This window comes from Lepidochelys olivacea (assembly GCF_965140295.1).
Source record: "Lepidochelys olivacea isolate rLepOli2 genome assembly, chromosome: 7".
Taxonomy (NCBI): domain Eukaryota; kingdom Metazoa; phylum Chordata; order Testudines; family Cheloniidae; genus Lepidochelys; species Lepidochelys olivacea.
The window spans coordinates 84,619,696-84,645,219 of NC_140417.1; the positions used below are offsets into that span (position 1 = coordinate 84,619,696).

The following is a 25,524-nucleotide window of genomic DNA, read 5'->3' on the forward strand; positions in this document are numbered from 1 at the left end:
TGCCATTGACCCTGCAGACTCTTCCCTTAACTTATTTACGTGTTTTTAAAGAGGTTGGATAGGCTGGCCCCTATTGCCATCTGACCTGTCCCCCCTGAAGTTTTCATTTGTGCTAATTTTCAGAAACTGCATTATGCAATCCCAGGAGGGAAGGGTAAATAAGATGTTATCACACCATCTCGTGATTAGTCATACCACCTTCTTATGTAATCAAATGTATCCCCGCCAGCAACTGTACATGTAAGCTTTCTGTTTTAATCATTATCCTGTTCTTGCTTCAGCAAGGCGCCTGTGACAGCAGAAACAGTTAGTCTCTGTCTGAGAAAGGAAAGGTGGACACAGACCATTGATGCTTCTACATAAAATGGATGAAAACACAGGGCAATTTTAGCATACCTCAATAGACAGCCAATAGGTCCTGCTGTGTCCATGATAGAGTGCAGCAGAAAACAGGCAATCTTTGCCCTTTGATTCTGCTATTGATAAATCATTAGGACCTGGGCAGCAGTTGCAGCTGTTTGTAGTGGGTGGATTTAAAACACTTGCCACGCCTCCTCTTCCCCCTCCCCATCTGCAAGAAGAGCTCAGACAAACTGTGCCTCTGCCTGTTGCTCATCTGGTCTTTCATGTATACACACACATGCATTTGCTGCATCTGAATACCAGTTACTGAGTCCACAGGCAATCTACAGCCATGGTAAGTCACGGCTTTGAAGGCCAGACTTTGCTTTGCAAGTAACAGCTATGCTATTTGGAAAGGCAGAAAGGTTTAAGCCGGCTGCTCTATTGTACAAGAGGAGGGAGAAAAGAACAAAGCTTTATTCTTCGGTAATGACTAACCCTGGCAAACCTATAGGCAGCTACTCCAGTACTAAGTGGGTTTTCACCAATGGGAATCTCTCTGGGGGGTGTTGCTGGGCTTCCCTTTCTGCAAAGGGAGTTACAAATATGACTAGTCCCCGTTAACACTCCATCAAAGATGCAACATCCACTGCAATCACTTTCTCTTGTGAACCACATTAGTACAGATTTATAGCACCGCTTACTGAACTTATATACAGTCCCACTGACTCTTGCATAGAAAACCTTTGTATTTTTTTTCCAGCTGCATAGGGCCAGGGCTCTGGTACAGCTAAAGCAGGGATGCTGCAGGTTGGACTTGTATCTTATTAACAGAGCTCCATGGGATCCCAGCCTTAGAATAACAGAAATTGCAGACCAGGGCCAAGGGGAACGGGAGGAGCACTACAAGAGCAGAGGATGCTACATGTCAGGTTTGAGATGCACTGCTTTGGTCACGTTGGTCATTTGCAGCCCTGCTTGCAATATATCTATCTATCTCTAATCAGTAATAGTGGCTTCTCACTTTCATAAGCAACAAGCAAACAAGCAAAAGGGAATTGCTGGATTTGTGTACAGCGATTTTGGTGCGTTTTTTTTTTTTTTTAAGGTTCACGTGAAATTACAAAGACAAGTCAAGTTGGTTTCTGTGCACCATTGTGTGGCAAGTCTGCTGTTTCGGACAAGAACAAACAACAAGATGGCTGCTGGAAAAATCCAGCAAAACATTTTAAGATTTATTAAATTAGTTGTAATGGGAAACATGTTTTAACCAGTGAGAGCATGTGGAAGGCATTAGCTGGCAGTACTGACAAAGAAGCAGCCTTGTAGGGCCAGACTTCAGGACAGAAAACTAGGACACTTTTAATACCGTCCAAGGGGGAGAGGAGGCTGTATAGGAGCATTTGGGTTTAGAGAACTCAGGCAGCTTTGGTAACTAGGAGGAGGGCAAGTTTGTGTACTTGTCATGAGGGGAGGCAGCAAGAGGATTCAGAAGCTAAAGATTATTGAGACCAATTCAAGGCTATGCCTTATCCTATAGCAAGTTCAAGCCTTGATGAGGGAGACTAGCTTTACTGTTTTGCCTCTTTGCCCAAACTGTCATGGCCCCTCACCCTGGCTTTGAGTTACTCGGACATGCGATTGTGTCTGAGGTACTCCCACTAGTGAAGCTAGGATTTAGAAAATCCCATAGCTTCATTACACCCTTAATTCAATAGGAAAGTAAAGCTCGGTGCAAAAGCAGCTGGATCTAGAGTCACAGGTGAAGCGGGGAGGGAATACTCATTAAGAACTGGAATAGGAACATGGTTGATTTCAGTATAGTGGGCAAGGACATACCTGCAGAACTGAGGACCTGTCATCCTACAGCCACCACAGTGCAGTTTATGGTGATCCAGTGTCTGTTACAACAGCTGCTGTTTTGTAAGAGACCGTTGCAAATGGGGGGTGGGGGGAAGCATGGGTGAGGAGACCATAAGGGTCATGTTCCCATAATAAAGGGGAAAGTACACCTGTACCCTGCTTAGTCAGCACTAGCTTATCTTGCTTTCATCACAGTCCCTCCCCACTGTAATTCTTGCCTAGAAGCCTGACACACCTCCATAGTGACAGAGTGGCTCGACTATTATTAACCTGTTCGCATCTGTTCAGGCATTCAGGTGGGTCTAGCTAGTTTATAGCAAACAAAGAGGAAAGCAATAACCCAATCAGAGCCACACTCTGGCCAGACTGTTCTTCCTCAGATATTGCAGGTCAGACTGGAGGAATCGTACTTGAACTCCTAGAGGTTAGTACTCCAGGCTGTCATGCAGTTTTCTGGCTGCCCGGTAATCATTTCAAAAAGTGTTGAAATAAGCGAAGTGATTCTCCCCCTGCCTCACTCACAAACATACAGCATATGGGGTACGTTAACAGCTTTTCCCTTCTAGCTAGTGTCTGTGCAGCACAGGAGAAAGTGTCTGGTTCTGATGGCGTTCTCGTAAGTCAGCTTCCACCCTGCTTTATCCTGGTTGCTAAGATACCTAGAATAAGCTTATCTAGGATCACACAAAGGGCATTGACTGAGGTTTTACCGTGCTGATCAGTGTTTACACTGCATCTTCAATAAAAATAAAAAAAAAAAATCTGACTCAGATCACACAACAAAGCAGCCAGATGGGGTATAGGGCTGAAGTCGGCAACAGGGATACCATTAAAAAGTAATGCTTCTGTGAGCAGGGAGGGTGCTTATAATTAGCTTGTTGGTAGACAGGTACAATGAATGCTTTCACAAAATACATTTTGAATGAATCGTACACCTTAAAGGATACCTGACATTGTTCTGTATCTCAAGAGAAGTTACAAAATAAATTCAGTAGCATCACATTTAACGTAGTGTTTCATCTTGCATTTTCTCTGATACAGTTTATCCACAGCCCAGCCACTGGTTTGAACTTAAGTTTGGGTGTCACTATAGGGCACATACCTGTACCTCATCATTACTGGTTAGTAGGCAGATTTATCATAAATCCGATCTAGCAGAGGAGTATAGTGTGCCTTTGCCTACATGTGTAGTTATAGTCCAGTGTGCTTAAACATCGGCATTCAAAGAGTATCGATACTGAATGGCTTGTGGAGCACAAAAAAACCCCAAACACACACACAAGAAGAGAAACCCACAACACTAGAGAAATAGTATCTGCTCAGTCACCAGCCTTTTGGGCTCTGCATCCTCAGACTACCTGAATCAGAGAAAACCAGGGTTCTATTTCTTTGTGCAGATGATTCATAAAATAAGTACAAGTGTAACTGACCAAAGACTAAGATGACAGAGGGGAGTTTAGTTTGAATAATATGCTCAAAAGTAGCACACACAACATGCTCCATTTTAAGCAGCTATCAAACGTTTGAGATTCTCCCAAGGCATCCTGGCTATTCACCATTTAAGATTCCACATCTTACATAAATACGTGTATGCAATTCCAAAAAATACATCAAACTTCAGCCCCAGTGAAGCTAGGATTTTTAAAAGGCCCATTATAAAACAGAGCATCATCTAATCTGCAAGGATTTGGGTTGCTGAAATAAAGCATAATCCTCTACCTATGACTGTTGGCTCTGACACCAGCTCACATATTGCACCTTCCCTCTTCAATAAGCCCAGGATAGGTGCTATTGGCCAACCCCCATTTATGCTCACATTAAACTGGAGCATGCCCCAATTTATCTGGGCTGAATTACTCCACCCAAGCGCGTATTATTTGAAAAAAAAAAAAAAACACAACAGCAACAGCTCTAGCCAACAATAATGAAAGACAATGCAAAATAACCACTCTTCCCTTCCAATTGTTGGTCACAAATAGCCTCCCTTTATTTAGTGGTTAGATGGAAGAGGCATTCTGAAATTTCTGCTGTAATGTACAAGCATAATATGGAAAAGTTTAAGCACTGGTTTAATCTGACCAATCACAAAATATTCCTCCCAGGATCCAAAGTCATCCAGGGAGAGCAGAGTGGAGAAAGCAATTGCTTAAACATTAACAGAGCAATAAATCTGTTACGATGAAATGGTTTTTCCATTCATGCAACTTTCCCTATACCCTCCTGGAAGGAAAATACTGCAGTTTGGGTAGGATAGCATATTGCAGCCAGCTTTCAAAGTAAATAAATCTTGGTTAATTTGAGGATTCTCTCCCCTAACTTTGAAAGGGGCATTCCATACCAAAGCTGCAGTCTGGATAGATCCTTTTGTGAAGAGTGCTGGACTGCCTTTTCTTCCCTTCGGAAAACTGTTCAGTTACACAGAACTCATAAATATCTATCCCTCTGGATAATTTAGTTCTAGCATTAGTTGAAGTTTAAAGTATACTTGTTTGGGAGCCTCTCAGTAGTGCATAACAGAGATGGTTCACATCATACAGCCATCACTCATTTTAGCCCAGTTTGTAGTACAGGGGTTCCCAAACTTGTTCCGCCGCTTGTGCGGGGAAAGCGACTGGCAGGCCGGGCCGGTTTGTTTACCTGCTGTGTCCGCAGGTTCAGCCGATCGCGGCTCCTAGTGGCCGCAGTTCGCAGCTCCAGGCCAGTGGGAGCTGCTGGAAGCAGCGGCCATAAACAAACCGGCCCAGCCCGCCCGGGGCTTTCCCCGCACAAATGGCGGAACAAGTTTGGGAACCACTCTTGTAGTGCATGGTGAAGGCAGGCTTAGCCCTGAAATGACAGGAGTGCTGCAGGTCGTGACCAATATGCATTGATAACTTAAGCCTCTTAGGCTATTTTACAGTTTCTAGGTGGGTGCTGCAGCTCATGACAGAAGTAAGGAAAGCCTCATTGCATGTATACTTTATCTGTGCCTCACTGATTTGAGCACCTACTTTCTATTTACTCTAGGAAAGGAAGTCTTACCTCTGCTCAAGCAAATGTCAATAGCTGGTGTCTTCTTGGTCCATTCTTCTACTTTTTATTTCTCTCCTAGGCAGGAAAAGCCCACAGGTTGAGCACTGATGAGAGGGAGCAACTGTTGCCAAACCTGAAAGCTGTAGGGTGGAATGAGGTGGAAGGGAGAGATGCCATCTTCAAAGAGTTCCATTTCAAGGACTTCAGTCGGGTACAGAAACTGACACCTACGTCCATACTGCAAGTGGTCTGCATTTCAGTTTAGGGATCCCACCCAGAAAGTTAATGCTTATTTTATTTAAACTGTTTCCCTCTGTTCATAGATGTTTAAACCAGAAAGGACCATTCTCATCTGTTCTGAACACTTGCATAAGACAGGCCATAGAATCTAACCCAGTAATTCCTGCATCCAGTTCATAAGCTTCTGGCTGAGCTACAGCATCGATTATTGAAGACATCCAACTACTCAACCAGTGTTTTTCGCAGAACTTTTCCCACACAAACAGGTGGACATCGTGGAAATCTTAGGCAAAGGCAATGTAGTGTTAGGGAAGTTTTGTGTTTACCTGGATTCCCAAAAAGGAAAGGAAGTTAATTCCATCAAGGACATGCCAACCATAAATAAGTGTGAGCCACCACTAGAGTTGGCTTACAACTAACTTATCTTTTGTTCCTTCTGGGCAGGCCTTTGGGTTCATGACCAGAGTAGCTTTGCAAGCAGAAAAACTGGACCACCACCCTGAATGGTTCAACGTTTACAGCAAGGTAAAGGATAGCAGTGAGCGATTAGATCTCTTAACATGGAAGGTGTTCCAGGTTTAGCAACGGATAAACAGTATAACGTTTTCTGTTTGTAGGGCACTTAGGACAATGGGATGCTGGGGGGCTATGACTCAGGCCCCTAGTGCTATGATAATACAAATAAATAACACTTAGCAGTTCCTTCTGTTAAGAGGGAGGAGGTTGTTTACATGTAGTGCAAAAATATCTTGCCTCACTATGTCAGACCATTGTATAAATCGTGCCTAGCCTCAGTAATAGTATTGTAGCATCACAATGAAGCTCTAGTAGTTCATCCAACTCACAAAAGTTGGAGTGCCATGAAATTTGCACCCATCTCTTGTTTCTGCGGTCCCACTATTAGAGATTTTATGGGTACTGCTGAGGAAAAAGTAATGAAAGTACTTAACACTACTTCAGACAGACAACCATTTACAATGTTGTAACAAGTTTAGAATATGACTGCTCTTTCCACCAACTGCAAGTTTTTTTTGTTTTGTTTTAGGTTCACATTATCCTGAGCACACACGAGTGTGCAGGCTTATCCGAGCGGGATATCAATTTGGCCAGTTTCATAGAGCAAGTTGCAGCTTCTCTGTCTTGAACGAGGCTGGGCATACATAAGCCTGAATTGGCTGAGCAGCTACCGTCTCCTCTCTAATTCTTAAAACTGTAGTTAGAACCATTTGCCGGTTCCACGCAGTTCCTGATCCAAGCAGAAGACAATGCTATGCTCAGCTCAGCTCGTCTTCCACCACAGCTCAAAGTTTCAGAGGGAATAAGCTGCCCTAGCGTAAAAATACTTCCTACTTCTCAGTTACCAGGAGGAAAGTTGCCTTCTTTTTTAGTCCAGTGAGTACCAGTGTAAAATTGCTTGACCTCTGGCACTTTTGGCATATCTGGCCTTTAGTGGAAGAAAGTAATATTATACAGTGCAAGCAGTTTGAGTTTATTGTTACCCAGTCAGTTGTGTGCTTGCTTCTTACTTTACAATTATACTGTTTTGTCTACAGTGAAGCCTATGTCCCCTGGTCTCTTCTGTTAGCAGACCAGTATCTGTGATGTGCAGTTTGGTTACATTTGTAAGCTTTGTTCAAATAGTATTATAGCAGGTATGTGGGGTTACCTGTGTTGCAACTGGCCATATTACAGAGATGGGAGCCAGGAACGTCAGCTGAAAATACCTAAGTGTTTGCAATAAAAGTTCTTATAACATACCAGTTGTCAGTTTGAAGGGACCATTCACTGCATAGTTTTGACTGAAGAAACTAAGTTGAAAAAACTAAGCAAGTTATTCATATTTACTCTCTCCTCCCATTCCCCATATAATTCACTCCACACGTCTCCAGGTCATTGCATGGGGAAGCCTTCCTGAGGCATAAATAACTTCTGGAGCAGTTGCATGTGCCTCAAAGTGAAGTGGTCAAAAAACTACAAAAAACAGGCTCCAGAGGGGGACATCCATGAAATGGAGCTGGTAAAGCTAGTAGTAATAAATATCTAACAATTCTAAGTAGGGAAAGGTAGCTTTGGCTCACAGGGTTTGAAGAGTCAGTATTCAAGATTGTACTGTAGGTGGGGTAGGACTTTGAAAAACAGGAGAACATGTAAAAGAGCATAGTGCAGACTTAAGTATAAAGGCACTCTGCCTTTAAGCCAAAGTGGGACGAAAGCAGTTGGACTCTACGGGTATGTCTACACAGCAATTAAATCCCATGGCTGGCCCAGCTCAGCTGACTCAGGCTGGTGAGGCTCAGGCTGCAGGGCTGCAAAACTGCTGTGTAGACATTTGTGTTCAGGTGCTGCTGCCCGAGCTCTGGGACCCTGTGAGTGGGGGAGAGTCTTTTATTCCAGCATAGACTTCCCCTAAAACAGAGATGGGCAAACTACGGCTCACGGGACTGTCCTGCCTGGCCCCTGAGCTCCTGGCCTGGGAGCTAGCCCCCGGCCCCCACCCCACTGTCCCTCCCTCCCCCGCAGTCTTGCCACCGCATGGGCAGCGCGGCTTACGCCCGTCCACCTCTCATGCTTTCCAGTAAGCCTGTCCTGCTGCTCTGAGTGGCATGGTAAGGGGGCAGGGAGAAGGGAGGGTTGGATAAGGGGGCAGACGTGGTCAGGAGACAGGGAGTGGAGGGGGTGGGGGTCAGGTCCCAGGGGAGGGCAGTTAGGAACAGGTGTCTGGGGAGAGTGTGGTCAGGGGACAAGGAGTGGGGGTGGTTGGATGGGTCGGGAGTTCTGAGGTGGGCAGTCACGGGGTGGGAAGTGGGATGGGGCAGACGCCAGGCTGTTTGCGGAGGCGCAGCCTGCCCTATCTGGCCCTCCATACCGTTTTGCAACCCCACTGGTGACCCTTGGGCCAAAAAAAGTTTGCCCACCTCTGCCCTAAAAGGTATTTTGGCACTGTAGTACTGTCACCTCTCATGGATGCAATAATATGGGTATTTGATGTTGCCAAACCACAAGACCAAAATTCTAAGAGGAGCTCTACAAGTGGCTGACTCAGGTCTAACCCTTATATTTGTCTAACGCCAGAATTCACTATAGAAAATCCACCGCTCCTTCATATAGCCTTCCTTTAATATCCTTAAACACCACACATGAAGAGCAGTCAGAGTCAATGCCCTTATCTGGGCAGCAGGAAGAAAAGCAGTTGCAAAGCTGTAATTCACCATTAATGAACAGGAAACCACACCGAATGCACAAGCCAGGGAGCAGTGGCCTAGGCTATGTATCAGCGCTGGAAAAAAAAAAAAAAAAGACACCACCTCCCTGCAAAATCATGGCGGGATCACCAAGGATTCAGGCTAGTGGTTTAGAAAACCCTTCTTCAATAAGAACGGATACAGTGGACTTGGATAATTAAGTGAACCACTTTAATACAAAAAGGGCTCTCCACTACAGCATTTTACGATCTCTTCAATAATTTCAGCCTACAAAGTTTTAACCAGTAATAAGTGAGAGTGAATGTTACAGAATATTACCATCGGAGCAAATCCTGCCCTGGAAGCCCCTTAAAAACAATGGGTGCATATTTAATGTGCGTCATATTCTCATTGTATGTATTTTAATCTTTTTGAAAGCAACAAGAAAGCACAAATGGAATCAATGGCTCAGCAGTATCGACTGCACCCTGACACTTTACATAGGATATAGTGTTCCATTTGGCAAATAAAGTTCAAACATCTGCAAGCAGCTACCTTCCTTTGAGCCCTTCACAGGCACAGTAATTCCTCTCCACCCTGAAACACTGCCAGTGTTTATATACCTTGTTTGAAAAACTCTCTTACAGGAAGATAGAATTTGATATTTTGGGAACCTCCTGCCCCTAGAAAGTACCATCAAGTTTCAGATTACAATCCACACTGTAGAGTTTAAAAGCCAGTAAATAATGTATTAATGTCGCCATTTTTCTAAAAACAGTATGCATGATAAAGCAGATACAGATTCTATATTAAATGACAAAGGCAAATAAAGACTGCATAATAGTAAAATACAGTGTACAGAACAGATTACATTTACAGTATAGATCAAATGTACATAAAACATAATCAAAGAGTCACAACCATTAACAGTACATGAAGCCCAGAATGGAGTACACAGAGACAAATACCTCTTCAAGTACATCAAAAAAAACAAACATGTGAATTGAAACACTGATTTGTTAGCCCCATGTAATTCCTGGGGAAGAAGATGAGGAGGGTTTTTTAGAACGGTTTTTCCCTTTTTTTAGGTCTGGGTTGGAAGTCAACTATCAAAATAGCTGGGTATTTATATAGAAGATCCCTTTCCAAAGCACAGTATACTGTGAGAGATGTAGTGATCCTCATATGGCAGGATGCTAATTATTAGGTCCAATACATGTTGACCAAGTCAGCAAGACACAAATTAAGTATCTGGCAATTTGAATTCAATGTTTCAAGAAGAGGGCTGAAAAGAATTCTCGGAGTAAGTAGACATGTGCCCGCCTTATCTTACTGAAGTCTATAAAATGGCTAAGCTGTATTGACTCAGAGTACAGAATACTAGATATATTTTAAAAAGAATATCCTTGTCCACAGACTTTGAACCCAGCACTAAGGTTGCTTTAGCAATGGCTCATAATTCACTCTCACTTTGCATAGCTACTGTGCAAATGTGCGTTTCAGACATGTTGAGTCACTCAGAAGCAGTTTGGATGCAAGCAAATACAGTACTGTGGCTGAGGGGGAGCCCACCTTTAAGATTTACAGCACTCCCCCCCCAGAAAGCACTGCATAATGCAACGACCTCCTGTGAGAGTTGTTTGCATTTGAAGTGTCTAGTAGTATGCAGAAATGGATCAAAAAAACGAGTATTGGAAAATGCACTCCACCCTAATTATAAAGCTCTACCGGGCTAACCACACCAATGATTAGCATCAAAAGCTTTTCTAGTTTGTTTAGGGGGCTGCAACCATTTTACAAGGCTACTCAATGCAGTCTGCATAAAGGACAAAGTGATGCAAAAAAGTAGGGAAGGTGGGGATAATTCTTGATAGAGACCCCCTCCTTAGAACCCAAGGCCTTCATACTTTCAATATTAATTAGATCCCACCTTAACACTTCACGCTCAGCACTATATCAACACCTTTGTAACACTGAAAACAGTTGGCCCAATAAGACTATTACATTGAGGGTGGAGTGTACTGTACCTGAGTCCAATTTGCTACAGATTATTTTCAATATAGTACCATAAGGAGATGACCATGGTAACATCACAGTCAGCAGCTGATCCATCATACTCTTCCTGAAGTCTCAGGAAAAGCTGGAGCAGTGTTAAGGCACACTGGTGAATGCCCTTTGAAAATGTGCCTTAAAAGAGTCAGTGCAAAGAGCAGACAGAAACCACTACTTTCTTTTACAAAACTCACCACTTCATATTAAAAGATGGTGTAAAAAAAAAGTTAACTTTGGTGCCATGTTTGCACATAAATCCCCAGCCATTACAAAGAGCAAGGCTCAACTGACTTCACTGCAGCATTTTAGGATAGTGCAAAACCTTCAAGTTACATACAATAAAATAATCATTTTGCTCTCCTCTGGAGTTGTGCAAGATACAACAGCATGATGGGTGGTAATGTAAAAGTTCTAGAACAAGAGGCAGGAAAGCAATGATACTGTATTAAGAGTGGTTCTTGAGGAGTACCTTCAGACTCTTTCCCCTATCCTACCCATTTGGTTTAAAATTAATTTTCTACTTCTACTGCAATTTATACAAGACTCAGGAAGAGTTGCTTACATTAAGAAAGTCATCCAAAGAAATTACTATCTATAAATTGACAACTGTGTCTAACTGGATCTCCATATGTAAAGAATTCAAAGACTGGATTGGGGAATCAATACAGAAAAGACGATCATGTTCAGAGTTAGCAAGATATAAACCCCCATCACGCAATTTGTTAAACACGGTTTCCTACAGTAGGTAGCAGTACAGTTGGAAGAGTCACTGAATACTTGTGTTCAATTCACTTTCTACCTCCAACTTCTGGGGAGGTTGCTTCAGTGTCTCTATGTTTCAGACAATTACAGAAAACCCAAATCCTAGTGGGGCATTCACTAAGTAAAAGATCCACAGCTTTTCTTCCAGGAAAAGAAACGGTACAGAATAAACAAAAACAGAATACCTGAGGAGTTAGGGGGTTGTGGAATGGACATTCAACTGCCATAATAATGCCATTCCATCCAAGACTTTTAAGACTAGTCTTGGTAGCTAACCAAGGTGATACAATAGAAAAATTAAAACTAAACCAACTATTGAGAAGTGACAAAGACAGTGGAAATTACTCAAAAGTTGATTTCAGAAAGTAGAGGGATGAGACAAAGAGAAAGGGGAGGAAAGTTCTGTAGATAAAGCTGCTGCCTGATCTGATCAAAGACAGTAGCTTAGTATGATCATCTTCCTCCAGGAATTCAGAATACCACCTCAGAGCTGGCTGGCAAAGTACCAGTTACTGCATTCAGGAGTGTCCAGGAGAACCGTTCATGTGTTTGTCACTAGAAGGGACGTCTGTGCTATAGAGGCAGTCCAAGTATGCATGAGAAATCTCTGATACCATCTTCCTGTCCGGGATGGACTGCGCCATTCCATAGATGGCACCCTATGGTTTAAAAAAAATAATAATAATAATAACAACAACAACAAACAAACAAACACAGGAAAACTCTATCCCAAAAGGGATGTGTGAATTTAGAGATCATTTCATTTCAATCATTTCAATCCAACTTCACCCTTGTTGTACACTGTCTCCTTACCATGCCAGTGGTCTTGGCTTTAGGGTCCTTCATGATCTCTAAGACACAGTCTTGGACATCCTCCAAGAATTGTTCTGCAATACCAGGTTTTGTGTGCAACAGCGTAATGCAGAGATGGATGCTACAAGCAAAGGGGAGAGGAAAGATAAGCCATTTCACAATGGAAAGGGCAGAAAACTATTCCCTACATTTTCAGAGTAACTACGAGGGTTTAAGTCATGCCGCTCCCCTTGACTGATGAGGCCCCTTTGAAAGCTTAAGGTATAACCTGTTAGGCCTGCCAGCACCCGCACTTAGGTATTCTAAAGAACAAAATCGGGTTTACTGATTTTCAGAAAGGAAAAGCAGGTCACTCACTGCTATTGCCCCCTTCAAATACAATAAATCCAGGGAGAACACACATTAAACAGGGTTTCCCAAACTTTTGAAAGCTGAGCCCTTCGTTACAGAAATGGCAGTCACACCTCCCTCTGCAACCTCACCACATGTTGAAGACCACGCATCTTAACAGATAACTACTCCATCCCACCTTTCCCCAGCTAATCTTTCATCCTTTTCCCCAACACACACACTTTAGGAAATGCTTGTGTGGATCTTCATAATATCCTTCCCTCCACTTTGTTACATGCTTTGAAATATTTTAAAATGTCAACTATTATTAGTATCTGAGCTAGCACCCATTCAAATTAATGGGGCCGCTCACACCTCAGAACTACTGTTTCAGCTTCTCTACATACTCACCTCTACCATAGCTTCATGTTTTGAAGGGTTTCTTTGCAATCACAGTGAATTTTTTTTTTTTAATTGCAAACTGAGAATCTGGAGAACAAGGAAGCTCTGTCCTTGCCTCCCCCTCAGTTACTGCTTCACATCCTCAAGGGGCATGGGTCCCACCCTTTGGGAAATACTCACCAAGTTCTAGCAGATTGTTGTACGTGGTCAACTTTTAACACAAGCTCCCTCAAAGGCTCTGTAATTAGTGGGCATTTTCACAAGGAAGTGTGTACTTACCTTGTGTTAGCCAACACGTTAACTAACATGAGATACAATACTAGTAAGGACAAGGCAGTCTGTAGTCTTCCACACATTAGCAGGTTGAGGTAGAGACTATGAGTGGGAAGCCCAGCATTTGCCTTGACCTAACTCATGTTCAAGCTATGAACTGCCTTGTCTTCTTAGGATTTTAATGTCCATACTTTGATGAGCAGTGAGGACAAGGCCTAAATGTAAGTTGTTAGCAGATGTGCATAACCAACTCTTGACAAAGCAAGGGGGGCCACTTCATACAAAGAACATTAAACAAAATGGTTGCTTTTTGTTGGGCTATGCAGACAGCGCAAACGGGAACATTTACATATTGTAGAAACCCCACAAAATTTTACAACTTTCTAGGCTTCCAGAAAACTCTTAGGACCTAGCATAATTTAGGCTCCCCTACAACTTTGCACCTCAGTGGGTTTTTTTCTCAGTGTTGTGCAGTTTGTTTGGTTGTGCTTGTTTTTTTATGAACACATTTTAGAAGTCTGCTTTCAGAGACACTTGGCTAAGGACTGCAGACAACTACAAACTCCTGAAAACCAGAGATCTATCTCAACAGATAGTCAACATGGTGCAGAGACACATACATGTGACTGGGTTTCAGGAACTCTGAAATTCTAATCCAGACTGCCATTGACTAACTGTGTGGCCTTGGGTAGCCACATAACCTCTCTGACTTGATTCCTCTCCATGTGAGGGTGCTACTTAACTACCTCCTGCACAGGGATGTTGGGAGAACTGGCTGTAAGAAGTGCTGTAAAGTTGCTCTTCCTGGATCTAAAGGCATTTCTTGACCACAGTTGTATTTGTCCCATCTTCTAGGCTACAATTGGCCTAAATTAACAGTTCCCATTTTGGCAGTCAACTCACCTTGACGGGAACTGCAGGACATTTAAGTTCCATCCTCTAGTGCTTAACAAATTTGACAACCGATAGATGTCAAAAACATCTGATCCGACAGAGATGACAGACACCTCAGGTTTCCCAAAGATTTGGATGTTGTCAATTTTCCGCAACCTTGAAATAGTTAAAAGTGATTTATTTTCTCAATAGTAATAGAAGATAGCTATTTTGTGGGCCTTCTCAGGCCCAGAGGGAGGGAATTCCATAGCACTGGAGCCAGAAAGTGAAAGACAGACTGCATCCATGGCATCAAAATCCCTCGGCGATGAGTAACGGTTCAGGGAGTCAGTATGTATCTAGGACACAGCCGGTTAGCCTAAACTTTACCTTGTGTGGGCATGGATTGATTTAGTGATTTACATTATCACGTGCTGCTAATAAATCCATTAGAATAGAACCAAGATTATCCAAACCCCACCTTATTCAAAACAATCATGTCTCCCAAGAGTCTCAAGTACATAAGGATGACGACTCACTATCTCCCTGCCACTTCTTGTGGGGGAAATGAACTTGTGTATTTACGATGTTTACTGAAGGGCAGGCATTCCCCCCCCCTCAAGCTTTCTTATCAGGGGAGCCAATTCACTATGGAAGTTACACGTTAGGGTGAGTCAGGAACAACTTGGTCACCACTAGAGGCCCAGGGGATGCTTTATTGGTACAAGACATTAATTTCTAGAAAATTTAAACCTTTCATTTAAAAAAAGTTTAGCTCAAATGCTTAACAGCAACCTGATGAACAAAGGTGCCATGTTACTTTCCTGTTGTAAGTCTACAGACAGCTTTAATGCCTGTTCTCGTTGTTCATCACTCTGCCAAAATCATCAGAACAAATCCTATGGGAGCAGCAACACTGTCCAGAATCACACTGCTGCAGCTGCTAACCACTCAGGAAAGCTATGAGACCAACGACCAAGAGCGCTCAAACAAATAGAGGCTGTGAAGAGAGTGGGGAAGCAAAGAGCACTAGCCCTTTGAGGCCACAAAGCACCAAGGTTGGTCTTGGAGAGAACAGTTGCTCCTTCTTTCAGTCAGTGGAGTGGAAAGTTTCACATTTCATAACCCATTAGCTAGTGGCTGATACAAAAGATGACACCCCCCAAAGCAAGGTTCAGGGACAACAGTTTGGGATGGGAAGAGGGGAAAAGGTGTAGGAATTTCTACCAAACTGTAAGTTGCAGGGAAGGGTTGGGTTTGAACCACGGCATTATTGCTAACTTTGCTGTCAGAGATCCAGTCCCCTCCTCACCCTCATCCTTTGCACGAACTTATGGCTAGTCTGCATTTGGATAAGCCCACAGCATATTGAGTAACACTGGACTTTGGGCTCTAGCTTCCTCAGTCTGAAGGGTAAGAGCTAAGGTTTTGGGAGCAGTTCTATGTTCAAGCTCCAGAAAGGGTCAAGAGGGATGACAAAAATAAAGCCAAAAAAACATACCCTGATTCAATGAACCGTGTAGTACTAATGACCTTCTTAGTAGCCTCAACATAACCGTCTTCTCCCATGTACATCATGGTTGCCCAGCAAGCTGCAATGATGCCACCAGGCCTGGAGCCAGCAATGGTTGGGGAAGCATAAATGCCCCCTTGCCAGTCAGGTGCAACAAAGAACTGATAGTGCCTGTATTTCTTGTCACTGTACAATACCACTGAAGAGCCTTTCGGGGCATAGCCGTACTGCAAGACACACACACAACGACAGGTAATGGGTATGTTTGAGCACGTACACAGGTAAAAGACTACAGATAAATTCAAGCTCACATTAGATAAGCACTGCTGGCATCCACATTCCCACCCTCTCTCATGTTTTGAGGTATAGAAATAGTCCATTTTAACACCTCCCCTTCCCCTGCCTTTCCTGGATATCAGCGCTACTTTATGGTACAGTGGTGGCACCAGAAAAAATCTGACAAACTCTGGCAGAGATCCAATCACTCGGTCTGCCTGGGGAGTAATGCCAAAGCATAGCAGGAAGGAATCAACTTATCCTCTGAACCACGATGTTGTACACCGCCCTTATTTAGTACACAGCTATAGTATTACATAGTCATAAAATTGTCCATTCTCATCCTACCTGTTGAACTCACAAGATATGAAAAGAAAAATATATACTAATTATAAGTACTAGATATATGTTTTTTAGACAAAGAAGAGTGCAAATCCAACTTCAACACAAAGTACACTGAATGATGAAATACTGCATCAAGCAGTATGGTGTCCCTAGCCTCTGTTTGCCAGAGGCTGGGATTGGGTGACAGGGCATGAATCACTTGATGATAACCTGTCTCTTCGTTCCCTTTAGGGCACCTGCCATTGGCCACTGTCGATAGACAGGATACTTGGCTTGACGGACCTTTGGTCTGACCCAGTATGGCCGTTCTTATGTTCTAAATGGACTGCCCTTTATTTTCACTGATGGTTTCTTTGTGTGTTAAAGAACAGGGCTGAAAAGGGGGCTAAACAATACTTACTGTACCCATCATGAAGCACATCTTTTCTGAACTGCAGCAGTGAATCTGAGATGTTCTTACCTGCTTTGGAACTTGGGTCCATAAGAAAAAGGGACATTTAAATACATACTGTTGCAATACAGTACGACTGGACCATACCCAAGCAGAAAAATGTTACTCCAGACTCCTAAGATCAACCCCTAATGCCAGCAAGAATAGAGAGCACTAAGGTGCTCATTCATGTGCATTGGTTCCCTAGCAGTTCCCACAGCCACATGCAATTTTATTCCTGTTGTACTTCTGCCACATCCTCCTCTTAGCTCAATTCTAGTGGAATGCAATAGAAGTAACACAAAGTGCTTTAGGAATGCTACAGACAGGGTTGACATTAGAACTCTTGCTTGAATGTCCATTATGGCAGGCCTGGCTACTCCACTTTTAAACAGTAACCGTCTCTTATAACTGCCTAGAGAAAGTGGATCTGGTGCAAGCAGTACCATTTAATTAGATGGATGCCCCCAACCATTTCCCCTTCTCACCTTGTGGGTGTCTGCAGAAATGCTAGTCACGCCTTCCACACGGAAGTCAAATGGACGCTGTAGTGGAAACCCTGCCTTCTCCATGAAAGCAATGAGGAAGCCACCCAGACAGGCATCCACATGGAAGGGGATTCTATACTTCAGTGCCAGCTGAACACAGACAAGAGGTTCTAGTTACTCACTCAAGCAAAACCAAAGAGGTGAATTTAATAGAGTTCTTGGGACAGCGGAGTTAATTTTGCATTTCACATTTGAGACAGTGTTCGGAATCTCCAGAAGGGTTCAGAAAGCATCAATTCTCAAGCAGTGGAGTACTTGGTGGGGTGGGGACGGGGGGAGGGAGAGGGTGCAGAAGATCTGGCTGATCATATGATGTTGTTCCTTCTTGCTTCTAGATTTAAAAAATCCATTATGAGAGACTGCTAAAAATGTATTACGTGTCCTTTTATTGACACAGAATGTAACGTGACTTGAAATGGGAGGAGGTGTCCATGATACACTATTAAGGCGTCTTCCACATTAAGAAAAAAAAAAAGGTAGAGTTCCCCTGATTTGTAACATAAAAAATGAAGTGAAATATAAATAAAAAAATATATCTCATTATTCTCTCCTCCCACCACTCCAGCTATGAGCCCACTTAAAGGTATTTCTAAACCCTTTGATTTTCCCCAAGTAGCTTTCTAACCATATTTGTTTAAATGAAACTGTTTCTCCTCCACCTCCCCACCCCAGCTCATCCTCCTGCTGCTCTCCCCAGACTTGGTCCTGCAGTGAAGAAGTCAAACAATTATGAAATAGCCTATGACAAAGCATCTTCAGCACCAGAAGAAGGAAGATACAAAAGTGTATTCCACTTTTGAAGGCAGAAGCATGCATTTAAAATTTGCCATTTTGCAAGAATCCTCATCAGCATGACATATCACTGTATGAAACAGCTCAAATTTTAAAGAACACCGAATAGCCAGTTTTATAACAATGTCCAGTTGTCATTTCAAATACTTAAATCCTGCACTCTTGGGCAAGTTTTAAATGCCTAAATAATAAATTATACCAAAACTTAACAATCCTATACTCCCCACCCCTTCCCAGCCTCATCACTGTTCATTAGCAGCTGATCTGCTTGAAAACAGTTGCTATATTTCCCACTAGCTTGTTCCTCCTTCTACCAGATTCATTCAGCAGTGTCACAATTCTGTATTTACATTCTTTTCTACAAAGAAAACACTTGCCCAGGATAGTCAAGTCTTATTTAACCCCTCTTCCCTTCCAACCTCATATTTCAAGGGGCACTCTACCTTTGCCACCTCCTCAATTGGGTCCATAACTCCATGGGGGAACTGGGGAGCGGAACAGACCAGCATTGCAGTATTCTTCGAAATAGCCCTTCTCATTGCCTGAAGATTTAAAGAGAGAAGATAATCACATGCCATTGTCCACCCTGCCAAAAAATGAAGCTACTAGATTTAAGATAAACCAAAACACAAGAGCCTATAAGCAGTGTATATAGGAGGACCTTTGTGCACAGGCTGTAGATGGGTGTTCATTTCTGCTTTCTGTAAAAACTTTAAATTACTGTAACTAACTACAGTAGTCTGTATCCTGTCACTTCAATTTCATAGCAGTTGTAATGAAGTAGCACACTCAGCGCTTCCATTAAAGACATAAGAGACCAATTAAGTCAATTAACCCAGCCCCTGCAAGTTCAAGATTTTATCCCAGGTTTTTTAATATTTTGTCTGAAACCCAATTGAAAGTGCTTTTGCAATGCCTAGACACAAGGATACATTCAATTCTAAATTAGTGTGCTAGGTCAAAGGAAAGGTTTAAATCTAAATTGTTTACAGCAGTGTTTCCCAAACTTGGGACACCGCTTGTTCAGGGAAAGCCCCTGGCGGGCTGGGCCCGTTTGTTTACCTCCCACATCCGCAGGTTTGGCAGATCGCGGCTCCTACTGACCGCGGTTCACCGCTGCAGGCCAATGGGGGCTGCGGGAAGCGGCAGCCGGTACGTCCCTCAGCCCGCGCCGCTTCCCAGCAAACAGCAAACCGCGGCCAGTGGGAGCCGCGATCGGCTGAACCTGTGGACGCGGCAGGTAAACAAACCGGCTGGGCCCGCCAGGGGCTTTCCCTGCACAAGCGGCGTCCCAAGTTTGGGAAACACTGGTTTACAGCATGGCCCAGTGTAGAATGCAACAACAATTATTTTTGCTGCAGTTTTATTTGTTGTTTCTGATAAGCACTGTTCATCACCACCATCTCTACCTATCAACCCATCCCTAATAGGCAGAAGACTGCTATTTCAGGAACATTATTGAAAGTTTTCCACAGAAGAGGTGTCTAGGGCTGTCTAAGAGCAATACCTGAACATCCACTTGCATGGTCTTGGTCAACGGTATGTGCACAATCTTCAGTCCAAAATAATGAGCTGCTTTATCGAATGCTGCATGAACACTTACTGGAACCAGTCTGAAAAGAAGGAAAGGCAATACTTCAACCAAGGTATGTTTAGGTTGAATTTGAATACCTGTCCAGGTATAAGCCAAAATTCATACAGCAGGCATTTTTATACCTGACCCCTTGCAGGCAGGATAGTCAGCCTATTGGCATGATTTAAAAAAACCAGGAAATGTGGGCCAAAGATTATTTTGGGCACACAGGCCCTGTGCTTTTCTGAACTAAAATACACAATGTTCCACCATTCACTTCAAACTTTAAAGGGATAGTTAGAGGAAACTGCTTCAAAAAGGACTCTCTCTCTCTTCATGGACTTATATGAAGTAAATACACAACTCATAATTCTCCAGTTCTTTAAAATAAAGTTCTCACATCTCTTCCAAAATGAAGTCCTGCTTATAAGAAGTGTTGAAAATTGTGCAATGTCACTGAGGTTTGCTCTGCAGGAGCACATCAAAATACAAATGTGGGGATGCAAGTACACTAAAGGAAAGTAACATGCAATCTATAGAAATTGGTGTGGATTCTGACTAAACTCTCATACATTTGGTCACAGTTTGCAGGGTCAGCAATCTGGGTGCTCTCCCCCTCCCAGAAGGCCTGGGCCACCCGCTGCCGCAGGAAGGTGCCCAGGTCCCGGCCCTACTTGGTCTCCTCCACTAGCCACTCCTCACAGAGCTTCAGAACCCGCTGGTATGGGGCCAGGACCTGGGCACCTTCCTGTGGCGGCGGGTGGCCCAGGCCTTCCGGGAGGGGGAGAGCACCCAGATTGTTGACCCTGCAAACTGTGACCAAATGCAATCTATAGTAAGTCCAATAGATGGCAGTGACTGAAGGCTCAAAAAGATTAACCAAAAATGGATTAACTTGGATTCATGATACTTCGCAGTTGGTTAGCGGTCTGAAACAATGTCAGGAAGAGAGCTCCTTCCTTCAGGATTACAAATTTGGAAGAAGACAAAAGAACACTGTTCTTATCTCTATTGTAATATTTCCTCCATAAGCAATTTACCAAAGGAACGCTTACTGTTGCTTCATAAGCTTTAAAAGATTATGCACTGTATGAAGAAGAAATCACTGGGGCTTGATGATGTAGTGCTCAATACAATAGCCTTTCAAATTCAAGCTCAAAATCATATGCAAGAAGTATTTTGGTAGTCTTAGTCTAGCCCCTCTATTTGAGCAAATCAAAACTCCAACACACTTTAAAGTGGTGACAAACTCTGCTCCAGGGAGGTCCAAAGCTGAAACGGTCTGGGTTTTGTAGGTGAGTAACGCCAACAGACCCTGGTTGTCCGCGGGCGGGATCAAACCAGGGACCTCTGGAGCTTAGTGCATGAGCCTCTACCGCATGAGCTAAAAGCGAACTGGCTCTTAGTTAAGGCTGTAGAGCAGACTCATTTATCTCTCTCTTTAAGTGGTCTTGGTGCCACTAGACAGAACATCACACCCATAAGGTGTGTGGGTTACATGAGCATTTAGGTACTGACAAAGCTTTTGGGGGTTGGAAGTGTAGATGCTTCTCACCTATCTCTAATTTTAGATTCAAGTGTACCTATGCCCTGAACATATACACTCAAATTAGGAGTGATGAATCACAAGCAATGCTGTTCGTGTTAACGTCAACATCATCTCATACTGTTGAAAGCTTGCTGTTCTATTTTGCATTATTTCTTTCAGTTTGGGTTTTTGTCCTAGGTTTGGCCCTCAAAGTTGACAGATGAATGGGGGGAGTGGGGGTGGATTAAGAGAAATGAGAGAAAAAAGTGCAGCATACCACCTGCCCCAAGCCAGGGCTGTGAGCAATCATTTTTCAGGAACAATAAAATCAGACCAATCTTTGAAAGAAAAAACAAGCCATGGAGGTACTACATACATTTCTGGGTGCTTGATTCCTCTCTCATAGGCTAGATCCCTGTAGGCTTTACAGGCCATTAAAATGCTCTCAGTCCCACCAGAGGTCATCTATTGTGAATAGAAGAAACAAATGAAACACTAAGTGCATTTGCAGAAATGGGGGTAGGAGGGGAAAGGAGGAGTTGAGAGGTTATGAACATGCTGATGCTCTGAGTGAGGTTTCAGGCCAGAGCATCATAAGAAAGGCTCAGTTCTACAAGTGAACTAGAAACCAAAGAAAAAAGATTACAGTAGCTTGGGGACCATCATAACACAAAATGTGTATCTAAAAACACAAGTGATCTTCATTCGGAAGACAGGTAGCAGAATAGTTGCTCATTCACAAATTGTTAGAGTTGGTTTTACCACAAATGAAACTACAAAGGGCAATAGAGCACCTGAATGGTGCTTTTTCGATCACAATACAGAAAAATAAAATTAAAAAAAAAAATCTACAGACTTCTGATCTTCATATCACCGCACACCAGTGCCACAAAGAGCTTTAACTGAAGCACTCTAAAAAGGAGAAAGAGCTAATCGTATGGGAAAACTGTTTAATACAGACCAGTAATCGTTGTGTAACTACAGCTACCTATATAGTTGATTCTGCCTCCGTTAACTTTGGAGCATAGAGGAATAGGTATAAGGGAGAAAAAGCATAGACAAAGCTTTAAAGAGAACATTCCAGGGTGCTCTTGTGGGAAAAACGGATCATTTAATTTTCATATTAGTCATCTCAGACTATAAGCTGTTATTTGCTGACCACCTGCTGCATATAAAAGTTACTGCCACCCTGGGTCGGGGTGGCCTAAAGGTTCCAATTAACTGAGCTAGATGTTCATAATTAAAGGTGAAGGGGTATCCAATGCCTTTGGAAATCTTTACTTTTTGATCACCAGCCCTGCTTGCTGATCCAAGCAACACTAATGGAAGGTAAATCAGAAAAAAGGTAACAGTCAATGTTTTCATGCCTTAAGATGTATTGCTGGTCTGCTACAAAATCCCAAAAGTAACATCTGCAAAACTAAATGGAAATGCAACAGTGAGTAAATACATACTGATATCAGGAACAAAGGTCACAGAAACAAAAAGTCCCCCTGTATTTATTCCTGCTGCTCTCCGTGCCAACCAGCAACAGCTGCTTCAGGCAGTATCCACACCAGGGGTCTGAAAACAAACTGTGCTCTTCATAGTTTGCAAAAGCAGCAACTGAAAGGCTTGAGGTAACAAAGCTACAAACTGGGAGGGGGAAACCACTGTGTTTCTTGTTAACCAAGCAGGTGGTGGCAGGAATATTATAAACATGCTGTTTTATAAGCCACATCAGTCATTCCCAAATTCTTCTGCAAGCTCCCTAATTTTTTTTTGGGGGGGGGTAGGGGGGCACGACTGCTGACACATTTGGAGACCTCCCTACTTAAATGTAGTATAATACTAACAAAATTGTTCCTCTTTATTAATTAGTGGTATTTAAATGAACATGACTTATTTATTGAAACAACTATATTCTGCTACTTATTTACCACTATCTTCCATTTATACTATTAGATGCAAGGTGGTTTACCCTATCAGGTCCTTAGGGGGGGCTTCTGCCCACTTAAACAAACAATCCCCTTACCCTTCAAACTGAGCTTACAACCCTAGTCTTCCATATCTGTCCTCTCAGACTTCGCTGAGAACTCCCAAACTTGCTTCCGTCTCTCCTTCACCTTCGGGAGGACACCCCCATAGACAAATTGAGTAGATACTTATTTGCTGTGAAGTTTAGCTTGTTGCACTGGACAGTTGCCTGCATGTACAGTTTGTGCCACATACCAAAGTATATGCCAGGCCGCAGAGTCCCTAAGATTTCTGTCAGCATAGCTATAGTCAGATATGGGTGTTAAAGGTTTCCTATGATTCTAACGGACCAGCAAAAGCCCTAGGGTAGATGCAGATATACCAGTGAGAATGTCCTTTTGCCACTAAAGCTTATTTTGTTTGCCATTAAAGTTTATAAACTACATCAGCAAAAGCACTTTTGCGCTGGTATAAGCTGTGGCTCGATTAGGAGGATTTGCCAGTATATAGCTATACTGGCAGACTGTTTCTCGTGTACACAAGACCTGAATCACGTCATAGGATCTCTCTTCCTCTAGTGTCTGTGGTGAGCTAGACAATTGGCCAATGCAAGGTGATTCAGCACCAGCTCACAGCCTTCTTAGATATTTCTCTCTGCTCCCTTCAAAGGAAAGTCTTCTACAGTAACAGAAGTTGTCCAGTATGAAAGGATTAAAATCAGACACTGCTTTTGTGTTTTTCCTACCTGAGTACTCTAGTTTCAGAAGTCAGTGCAGAAAAGCACACGCAAAAATCAAGAACAGGAGTGTGTTTTGGGAAATGGAGGATAAGAAAGAATAGAATCCCTCCACCCTTTCTAAAATGTGTCATTTGTTCCCTTGCTTTTGAAGTTCTGAGGCAATGGGTAAGTACCTCTTTATACATGTGAAGTTAGCGTTTAAAAGTGAAACTGTGATGTTTAACCAGAGAGTTAGACTCTATCCTTGTCCCATTTTCAAGGGAAGGAAAGCTTATGGGTCCTTACAAGTTACCATGAACCACCACCCTAAAACATATCCCTCTTCATTTATCTCTGCATTAAAAAGAAACCGGCCATCTGACCCCTATTTTAAGGCCTTTCACAGAATTGTGGGTTCCAGAGTTTAACTGTTGATCAGGAAATAAAACTTTTGGAAATGGGAGACAAAGCTGGCAAAAAATCCTCAAGACTTTCCAGGTTGTACTAGCCCTATGAACGATATCAACAAATTGTAGTTTGTTGCTGGGGAAGCATGTACACCAAGGTCCAGTGCAGCTATTCCATGTGGGCAGCATCACACAAGGCTGCTAAAAGCCAACCTCCTGTCAATCCCACTACTTACACCTCACAAGGTGATCCAGCCTCATCCTTGGTAGATCAAACCTCACAGATTTGCAGATGGGCAAGCCTTAGATAAGTCCACAAGAACAGTGCTCACTTTACACTTTTAAAAGCCAATTTTCAACAGGAAGCTAACTACCTGACAAAAGTTCAAAGCACTGGAATTTGGAGAGAATGGCAGAAGGAACAAACATGCCAAGTTTTAGAGAAGATACAGGGGTGACTCATTTTCCTTCCTCTTTCTGCCTCATGTATACACTTTAAGCAAATAACTTAAGACACAGGCAAAGCTTTAAAAAGAGAAAAACAACACCAGGACTTTATGGTAGCAAAAACACATGCACACAGAAGTCAGCAAAAGAGCTCTAAGTTGACTGCTGGTCTCCAGCTGAGGACAGGGTGGGCGTGAGGGAGACAGGAACGGAGACAGTTTTGTTTTGTTTTTTTTAAAGTGGTCAATTCTCCTCAATGACACGGCACTCAAACCAAGTGTTAGCAAAATCCATGACATTTTAAAGACTAACAGGAGGGGAAAAAAAAAAAAAAGGAAATTCATTAACAGAGGTTACATGGAAAAAACCCCTCTTCACTGGAATTACAGGGGAAATCCATACACATGCTCAAAAGGACCTCTACAAAAAGAGAAAGCTTGCCATTGAGAATCCAACCCCGCATCATAGGAGAAAGAAATCCCCAGACTATGAAGTGAACATTAAATGATTCAGAACTGATTGTAAGCCTCCATCTGGAGTCTTCTTGTTAATTTTAGGGTGCAGTGCCGCAAAAAAAGAACTGATTAAGAAAAAACTGGAAACATTTTCCTGTTGGAAAAGACTAGCTTGAAATATTTCCAGAAAGATGAGCATCATCTTAAAAAGTAATTCAGGGGAAAAAAGGTGAGTTGAAAACTCCTACAAGGGATTAGCAATAGTAGTATTTAAAACATAAGGGGAACAGTTTTAGGAACGTGTCCAGAATGAAGAAAACTCCTATAAATAATGAAAGTTGTGCGTCTACTTTAACATTCACTACACTGATAATTTATTCTATTTTGTTTTT

The 25,524-nt window shown here is 42.8% G+C and overlaps 2 protein-coding genes across 4 annotated transcripts in view; one reads left to right on the forward strand and one right to left on the reverse strand.

Moving 5' to 3' along the window:
* Nucleotides 1–563: 563 nt before the first annotated feature.
* On the forward strand, nucleotides 564–7,214 carry PCBD1 (pterin-4 alpha-carbinolamine dehydratase 1). Its single transcript, XM_084633797.1, has 4 exons — nucleotides 564–697; nucleotides 5,297–5,428; nucleotides 5,902–5,982; nucleotides 6,503–7,214. Exons 1-4 carry the CDS (start codon nucleotides 695–697, stop codon nucleotides 6,599–6,601), a joined length of 315 nt encoding a protein of 104 aa, XP_084489923.1. The 5' UTR covers nucleotides 564–694; the 3' UTR covers nucleotides 6,602–7,214.
* Nucleotides 7,215–8,853: 1,639 nt separating this feature from the next.
* The window catches only part of SGPL1 (sphingosine-1-phosphate lyase 1), a 45,567-nt gene continuing 28,896 nt past the window's right edge, over nucleotides 8,854–25,524 (reverse strand). For all 3 annotated transcript variants that reach the window (XM_084633798.1, XM_084633799.1, XM_084633800.1), the window contains 8 exons: nucleotides 21,526–21,614; nucleotides 19,556–19,661; nucleotides 18,492–18,590; nucleotides 17,197–17,346; nucleotides 15,646–15,884; nucleotides 14,175–14,321; nucleotides 12,267–12,387; nucleotides 8,854–12,112 (listed from right to left, as the gene is read on the reverse strand). In XM_084633798.1, coding sequence (XP_084489924.1) covers nucleotides 11,972–12,112; nucleotides 12,267–12,387; nucleotides 14,175–14,321; nucleotides 15,646–15,884; nucleotides 17,197–17,346; nucleotides 18,492–18,590; nucleotides 19,556–19,661; nucleotides 21,526–21,614 — 1,092 coding nt within the window. In that variant the 3' untranslated portion in view covers nucleotides 8,854–11,971. The remainder of the gene's footprint in view (nucleotides 12,113–12,266; nucleotides 12,388–14,174; nucleotides 14,322–15,645; nucleotides 15,885–17,196; nucleotides 17,347–18,491; nucleotides 18,591–19,555; nucleotides 19,662–21,525; nucleotides 21,615–25,524) is intronic.

What these genes read in the sequence shown, in the direction of transcription:
- PCBD1 (XM_084633797.1), top strand. An exon ending in ATTTCAAGGACTTCAGTCGG is followed by an intron (nt 5,429 to 5,901) that starts GTACAGAAACTG and finishes CCTTCTGGGCAG; the next exon opens with GCCTTTGGGTTCATGACCAG. An exon ending in GGTTCAACGTTTACAGCAAG is followed by an intron (nt 5,983 to 6,502) that starts GTAAAGGATAGC and finishes GTTTTGTTTTAG; the next exon opens with GTTCACATTATCCTGAGCAC.